The 8869-nt window shown below is 43.7% G+C and overlaps 1 protein-coding gene across 2 annotated transcripts in view; it reads left to right on the top strand.

The window, feature by feature from the left end:
* The first annotated feature begins 963 nt into the window (after window positions 1-963).
* The window catches only part of kpna3 (karyopherin alpha 3 (importin alpha 4)), a 34833-nt gene continuing 26927 nt past the window's right edge, over window positions 964-8869 (top strand). For both annotated transcript variants that reach the window (XR_008810983.1, XM_056289100.1), the window contains exons 1-2: window positions 964-1090; window positions 4051-4095. Coding sequence is in view for 1 of the 2 variants with exons in the window: in XM_056289100.1 (XP_056145075.1) it covers window positions 1022-1090; window positions 4051-4095 (114 nt within the window). In the remaining variant the exon portion in view is untranslated. The remainder of the gene's footprint in view (window positions 1091-4050; window positions 4096-8869) is intronic.

The raw sequence follows: 8869 nt of genomic DNA, 5'->3' as shown, positions 1-8869 counted from the left end.
TGTGTGGCAGAGGCTTTCATCCAAAGTGGTGGACAGGACAGTACGCTATTAGCAGATTAATTCGAGCATTACCAGCTGGCATCATAGAGCACTACATAGAGTACTGTACGAAGTAGTAGTAGTAATATAACGTTTGATGCATGTTATATCTCTGTATATTACTATATGATATAGCAATAGTAGCACACGCTACATGGCAATATCGTAGTACTATATGATGTAGCAGTAAAGTCCTAGCTGGAGTATATGTAGCAGAAGTAGAAGCACATTTACTACATAATCAAATCATAGCAGTAGTCTACGCAGTAGTAGTAGTACATTTGCTATATGGTAATTATTGTAGTACTGTATGAGGTAGTAGTGATCCATTTGCTATAATCATCAAAGCGGTACTACATGACGCGGTAGACATACATTTGCTACATTGTAACCATATAGTTAGTACTATATGAAGTAGTTGTAGTAGTAGTACATTTTCAAAATAGTAATCATATATCATAGCCGAGAGTGCATGTCAAGTGCATTGAGTGTGTCCTGGGTCAAGAGGCGGTGAATCGGAAAATCAAAGTAAAAAAAATTTAGTGCGTTTACATTGAGACGTATCGGTGTAACGGCCATGTTCTCGCCGTAAGAGCCTAAAAGCTCAAGTGCAGGTAGAAGCAGGGCACAGCAGCGGACACTCACCATAATGGTGTCTTAAGTGCACAATGATTCATATTAGCTGCAAAATTGCTTAGAGGCCATTTAGGGATGAAGGAATGCCTAGAAGAGGAACGTTTTAGGAATCTCTTGAACGAGCTAATTAATCGTAGATTATCAAAGGAGGCGGCTAATTCTGCACTCGTTTGTTATTACCGCGTTAGAGGATGTAATGAAAATCAGGACAGCCCGTCCGGGTGGTATGCACAACTCCTCCTCCTCCTCCCCCCCCCCTCCCCCGAGCCGTCAGCAGAAGAGCCGCCGTGCCTCGTCTTTCACGGAGATCTCCAAAGCCGGAGTAACAGCGAAACCCCGTACAGCCATGGCAGAAAACGCCGGCTTGGAAAACCACCGCATTAAGAGCTTTAAAAACAAGGGGCGCGATGTCGAGGTAAGCCGGCATCTAAACACGACAGCGAATAAGTGACTCGGAACGATCTTCCATCCAGAAATATGTTGTCTTGTCGGGCCTTGTTGGGAGAGAGCCTGGTTGGCACGAACACCGGCTGCGGCTACCCGGCTAAGCTAACAAGATAGCGGTTAGCTGAGGCTAGTTACGCGGGTGAGTTCGCAGTCAAAAGCCGCCGTCGGCCGTACCCATACCAAGATTCAGTCGCGCCGCATCGCAAGTATCCTCAGTTTATCGGTTAAGGGGATCATAGCCCTACAACACACCAACCATAAAAACTGGATCATCAGAACTTGACAGAATAGGACGGGCGATGTGAACTGTCACTCTTACCTAACTGGTTAGCTGTTGAGCTAACGTCAAATGTTAGCACACTTGCTGACCGGTTAGCTGGTGAGCGAACGTCAAACGCTAGCTTGTGCCTTGTTAGCCAACTAACCGGTTAGCTGGTGAGCTAACGTCAAATGGTCGTAGAAGCGGGCCGGTTCTGAGCGAGGCAGGCCCGCGGTCCGCCTTAAAAAGAGGGATACCTGCTTGGTATCAGTCGTTAATTAACCTTTCTCTGTAAAGTTGGACCGCTACCCTTTAGTTAATATCAGTTAATTACAAATGGAATTTAAATTGAGCTGCTCGGTTCAAATTCATCTGACCCAGACCAACCAGCCCCTCCTGGTTAGCTAGTTAACTCTACCCAGCTCTAGCCAGAGCCACCAAGGGTAGCTAGCTAGCAATAAATCAACCGATCGATTAAAGCAGTGCACAAATAAAAAAAGGAGGTAATGATAAAAGAAGAAAACAGGCAAAACTGAAACATGTGGTCATGCAGATGTCCTCAGTTGGTAGACTACTGTCTCATCTGCGGTGTGTGATCCTGACACCTCTGGGAAACGAATCCACTTGTTAGATGGGACTCGAACCCTGTCAGCATCGGCTGCGGTGGTGGACTTCGAACCCACTCAGTCAGCTCATATATCTTATTTCCTGTAGAATATGAACACAGTTCTTAATTATTGGGATAATTAACAAGCAGTGATGTTGCAACCTTAATTTTATGTTTCATTTGAATGTGATAAAGTAACAAATTCGTCACAAAACCCTGGTAAAGTCGTAACTCTAGCTACCCGCTTTGACCAATCTTTGAGAAATGTTTGGTAATACCAGTAGAAGCATCGAGTTGCAGCAGCTTGGCCAACCTTACAATATTTCCTTCCTCTCCACTGGTTCTGACCTAGCCACTGGGCCAGAAAAACTCCATCATATTTACTCAAAGTTGGTGTGATACCAGGCTGTATCTGACAGATGCTTGCGCGATAGCTATGTTATTGCCTTGAAAATCAAAGCCTGTTGCCTGCTATGCTACAGGCAGATGTATATCTGTATTGATAACATAATTTGTTGTGGAGCACAGGAGGCCCTTGGGATGTTCTGTGGCCTAATTTTCTCGTTCTGTTGTCTTGCTGGGTGTCATGCAACATCCAGGATTATGATTGTTCAAGACATTACAATGTCTTGAACAATCATAATCAATAATTATGATTAAACAATAATCATTGTTCAATAACTTTCTTGCCTCACAGATATGCAGTTATTGGTTTTTGCCTGCTGCTTAATGGCATCACTCTGACGTTTTGGTTCAAGATATTCTCTGCTATGTCCTGATGACACAACACCACATGACTCATACAGCAACTAATATTAATCAAATGGATCAAGGCTACATTAATGGGTCAACATGAATAATTTTAGTGGGACAAATTCATTCATTGCTCGACAGTCACCGTAGGTCATTGAAGGCTGATGTCCTGCCATTGATGAGGAGAACCATGGGTCATTCCCTCAGTCAGTGAGGTGGCATGACTGTGTTCTTCTGCAGTGGTTGGGAGACACCTCTCTGTTCTTCACCCTCCAGAGTTAGAATTATGACTGGCCCAGATTACGTAAGAGGCTATTTAGGAAGGCAACATGAACCGCTGCAAACAGTCACAAGATCTGAGACCACCTCAAACTGTCCTGGATGGAAAAGAAACCCACCAAACACACAAACAGCAATAAAGCAAACAGTCCGTTTTGTTTTCGTTTGTGTTCTTTTCTCACTCATGGTAAACCTGAAAATGTCCTTTGCTCTTAGTGTTTGTTGTTCAGTCTGCAGCACCAGGGTTGCTTTCACAAGATGTTATACTTCACCGTTGTTATTAATGCATGTTAATTTAAAGGGGTGTCTTGGTTATTAAGATGCTGTGTAATGGCTTGAAGGGGTCTTTTTTTAATGGTTATTAAAAAGGGGTGAGAATCTGCAACAACCTGACAATTCAATGTTGAATCCAATGGGTCGCAGATTTTGAGTTTATCGCTTCCATTTTTAAATTGAAATTAGCTTGTATGCAGTTGCGTTTCTGTCATTTGCTGTAATAGTCGCTGCTGAAGCAGTGATTAATGGGGATCTGAAATAAAGATGAACATAAACCACTGACTTTCTCAGACATTTAATCTAGATAATTTTACTTTATTTGCTTCTGTTGGAAAAGGGAAGTAATCGTACCAGGGCCATGATTCAAAGGCAGAAAATTTAGCTGCAATGTGCATTAACCAGTCATTAGTCTGGAGAATTATGGCAGTTGGATTTGTTGGCCGTGACGCTCCCACAGGCCACAGTGAGGTGAGAGAACCCGTGTTTTAGATGACAACAGAGAGAAAAGGGGATGGGGTCAGTGTCAAAGGCGAGTGTGAGAGTTGGCTTAAGCGGAATACAAAAAATCCTGTGCCAAATACTTTTTTTCACTGGATGTAGTACTTCTTAAAATCCGAAGGTACAAAATTGTATTAACATGGGTAAATAACTGCAAGATTTTTCCTTCCTCCTGACATGTAAGATCAAGACAAACTGACTGAAATGTTTGTGTTCGGTAGTTCTCGTTTTAACTGCTGTGTTCCTTCTGTTACAGACTATGAGAAGACATCGAAATGAGGTGACAGTTGAGCTGAGAAAGGTAAGAAAAAAAAACGCTGCAATTTTCTTTCAATTTCCAGTCTATTTTTAAACCACTTGTGTTTTAGACAAATGGGACTTCAGAAGGTGCCTGTTAAGTTGTCAGTCACAGAAGTATGCTGAATTGAGTTTCATTCCACCTTTTTGTTATCATCTGAACTTTGGTGTGTGTGATCCTGGTATACATGTGTATGTGGCAGACCCGACCGATGCCTACCCACGCGATCCTCTGGCAACATTCAAACAAACTAACATACTTGATTATTCACGAATTCTATTTGACTCAGGTCTCTGTCTTGTACAAAAAAAAAAAAAAAAAAAACCACACACACACACAGACATAAATCCTGAAGTCCAATTCTTTCTCTTTTTTTTGGATTTTCTCCCCTTTTTCTGCCCAATTGTGCCTGGCCAATCACCCCACTCTCTGAGCCGACTCGGTCACTGCTCCACCCCCTCTTGCCGATCCGGGGGAGGGCTGCAGAATATCGCATGCTTCCTCCGATACATGTGGAGTTGCCAGCTGCTTCTTTTCACCTGACAGTGAGGAGTATCGCCAGGGAGATGTAGTACGTGGGAGGATCACGCTATTCCCCACAGTTCTCCCTCCCCTCCGAACAGGCACCCCGACTGACCAGAGGAGGTGCTAGTGCAGTGACCAGGACACATACAGACATGGCCAATTGTGTCTGTAGGGACACCTGACCAAACCGGCAGTAACGCGGGGGTTCGCGATCCCCGTGTTGGTAAGCAACAGAATATACCGCTACCCAGTGTTTCCCAACCCAGTCCTCAAGGACCCCCTATCCTGCAAATTTTCTTTGCAACCCTAAATAGGTAGGTACCTGTTTGTAGTTATTCAGCCAATCAATGGATTATGACAGATGTTGCACACCTTGCATAATTAAGTGCTGTGAGATGATTGGTTGAGTAAGTACAAGCAGGACTACCTATGCAGGGTTACAATGAAAATCTGCAGGATAGGGGATCCTTGAGGACTGGGTTGGGAAACACTGCGCTACGCTACCCGGCCACCTGTGAAGTCCAATTCGTGATATGTGAGAACTTGCGTTGCAGATAAAATGTATTCTGATTCTCTGATTGGATTGGAGATGTTTTCCTTTACAGTCATTTAGCTGTAGTGCCCCCCTCCCCAGCTTGTCCTCAGAGCAAGAAAAAAAATGTAAAAGACAACTGAGACGATAATATTTATAGTTTTACCATCAGTTTTATTTATCACAAAACTAAAACATCCATTAACTGACCCTGAAATGAGCTGAAGAGCAAACCTCCCAGAACCTTTACTACACTCACAGACACACACACTAGGGGTGGGACGATTCACAAATCTCATGGTTCGATACGTCTCACGATTCAGGGCTCACAATTTCGATCCAGTACGACACAGTGGACGTCTTGGTAATAGGAAGACAAAACACCACTGCAGTTCTCTATTTTTCATTTATTTTAAGAATTAGGCCCAACATTTTGGCATTATCAAGGCACGTATTCAAACGTAATGCAAGTGCAAAAGTTCTAACAAAATGTTGTGCGATCTTTTCTTGTTGTGTAACACAGTTGCTTTACTTTAAAACTTTAAAAACTGCTAGAACGACCAAGGCGGCCATTTTGACCGTTTTGGATTTTCAAAGTTTAATGACTTTGTGGAAAAGAAAAAAGGATACAGACCTGCCGCCCCCTGAATTCTCTTAAAATTGCATATATTTGCATTAAAATTAGTTTTAGATCAATTGCACACAACAACAAAAAAGTTATAAGATCTATCTAAAACGACCATGACCGGTCAAAATGACTGCGCGTCATCGTGTGCATCATGTCACTATTTATGACGTGTGCTGTTCGCATCATTTCTTTCGCAATGTTCCCTTCTTTTCTTTTTTTTTTACATTTCATGTTTTATAGGCCTTGTTACGTTTGTTATATTAGCAGTATGTGTTTTCCGTTTCGTTTTTCAGGTAATATTGTCAACATGTCTGGGTACAGCCGCCGTTTCAGACGCGACATGACTACCACCGAGGCGGTGCAGTATTTACAGGCGTTGGACAACGGCGATTTTAAATTGTTTGAAAAATAGTATTGTAATGATCAAGGATGTGAAGACTTGCTAGCCCGTTGGCTAACGGGTTGGACCCTTTAGTCCACTACTTAACGTAGTCGCCCGCAGTGCTGGAAACCCGGGTTCGCATCCCGGCTGCGGCAGATTCCTTGCTGCCCCCTGAATTCGCTACAGTATTTCAAGTTGTTAAAATGTTAATTTTGGTGTCAGTCGTTTCCTAACAGACATACTAACATATGCAATGCATGAATATCTCAGTTGGGTATTTATCTTGACAGAATATAGAGTTTAAAAACCAACGGTCATTTTGACCGCCCGTGGTCGTTTTAGGTAGGAATGAAATCCCGGTCGTTCTAGTGTTAATAACACAATCTCGCAACATGGGGAGCGTCTCGAACCGTGAAGATTGTATCGAACGATTCGGGATTCGAACCAGTATCGTCCCACCCCTAAGACACACACACACACGCACGCACGCGCGCACACACAGTGACGCTGTAACAAAAAGGACTATCCGGGGAACCAGAAGATTAATGTGAAGTTTAAAGACTCAGCTGTTTCTGCTCTTTACATGCACATTTATTTTCTCTGTTGCCACATATTTATCTCCTAACCAATGCCCAGTCCACAGATACGTGGGTATTTTTGAAAACGTAGCTTCTTCTTTTGTGTTTTGGCCCTTCATCCACACGCAAACTGCATTTTAGGTCACTGAAAACAGACCTTTTGGAAAACTCCTTCCAGTGTGAAGATTTTCAGAAACTCCCGTTTTCAGTGCAGACAGGGAAAACGAGTTTTTGGCTTGTTATCGGCTTTCTTTTTTCAGGCTTCTGATTGGCCAACATGGCTTTAGAGTTAGGGTTATATCGTCGCCTGTTGGTTTGGCTCTTGACAGTGTCTTCATTGTGTGGAGTGGCATGTGTTTTTGCGTTTTTATTTGGATGGAGTTTTTTTTTCCTGCATTTTTCTCCCCAATTGTACTTGGCCATTTACCCCACTCTTCCGAGCCGTGCCGGTCGCTGCTCCACCCCCTCTGCCGATCCAGAGAAGGCTGCAGACTACCACATGCCTCCTCCGATACATGTGGAGTCACCAGCCAGTTCTTCTTACCTGACAGTGAGGAGTTTCACCAGGGAGATGTAGTGCGTGGAAGGGTCACGCTATTCCTCCCAGTTCCCCCTTCCCCCTGAATAGGCGTCCTGACCGACCAGAGGAGATGCTAGTACAGCGACCAGAACACATGCCCACATCCGGCTTCCCACCTGCAGACACAGCTAATTGTGTCTGTAGGGATGCCTGACCAAGCCAGAGGTAACATGAGGATTCGAACCTCCTTCCCCGTGTTGGTAGGCAACGGTATAGATTGCTATGCTACCTGGATGCCCTGGAGATTTTTTTTTTAAACAGTGCTTGTGTGGATGGGATTTTTTTTTTTTTTTAAGAATGAAGGAGGAAAAACCCCGTTTTCAAAAATACTTGTGTATGTGTGGACTAGACAGGCATAAGCTTATAATTTTTAGGTTGATCTTTACATAATAAAACAATACCGAGATGGGGTTAAAGGTTAGATGATCATTCAGGATTATTTACCCTTACTTAACCCATTCCACATATTGCTAATGAGAAGCTTGTTTGGGACAGACAGTCGGCAGATCTGATCTGATAGTGTGAGGGATGGGTCAGCTTTAAGATTTTAACTGTACTGCTACTCTTACCAATACTGCTTATTGAGCCGGGACTTTAACGTTACCTTTATCGGTTATTTTTGTTATTTTTTTTAAGAGAAAAAACAAAAACAGAATTAACATTGCTTTATTTTCTCATGTCTGGACAGAGCATTACTTTTAATCTCTAACCCATGTTTGTATAATGTAGTTAATTGGGTGTGTGTGGGCTCTAGGCCGCTAGTGTACATAACATACCTGAGGTGGATAGGGCAACGAGAGATGAACTACAAGCTATGCTGTCAAAAACTGTGCATTTCTCCACCTGTTTGATGCACTTTCGCTAGATGTTTCGAAAGATTGCTCGTGTTTCCACCCTTACATGCAAGACTTGCTGCTATTGTGGCAACGAGCATAGTCAGCTTCGACTCTACTTAAGTGTAACCAGACTTTTGACCATTTAGTTCTTTTTGCCATTGTCACTACGAGCAGACTCTGTGTGCATGTGTATGTTTGTCTGAGAGAGGGGGGGGGGCAGAGAGCTGGCCCCGCCCCTCGGCTTGCCCATACGACAAGTCAAGTCAATTTAATTTGTATAGCCCAATATCACAAATTACAAATTTGCCTCAGTGGGCTTTACAGCAACACAGCATCCTGTCCTTAGACCCTCTCATCGGATAAGGAACAACTCCCTAAAAAACCCTTTAACAGGGAGAAAAAATAGGATGAAACCTCAGGCAAAAACCTCAAAAAATATGAAGAAATGGGCGTCCGGGTAGCGTAGCGGTCTGTTCTATTGCCTATCAACATGGAGATTGCTGGATCAAATCCCCATGTTACCTCCGGCTTCGTCGGGCGTCCTACAGACACAATTGGCCCTGTCTGCGGGAGGGAAGCCGGATGTGGGTGTGTGTTCTGGTTGCTGCACTAACGCCTCCTCTGGTTGGTCGGGGCGCCTGTTCGAGGGGAAGGGGGAACTGGGAGGAATAGCGTGATCCTCCCACGCGCTGGTGAAACTCCTCACTGTCAGGGGA

Source organism: Lampris incognitus, chromosome 11, assembly GCF_029633865.1.
Source record: "Lampris incognitus isolate fLamInc1 chromosome 11, fLamInc1.hap2, whole genome shotgun sequence".
Taxonomy (NCBI): domain Eukaryota; kingdom Metazoa; phylum Chordata; class Actinopteri; order Lampriformes; family Lampridae; genus Lampris; species Lampris incognitus.
Note: the sequence above shows the minus strand (reverse complement) of the source record. Positions and strands in the feature narration are given on the sequence as shown.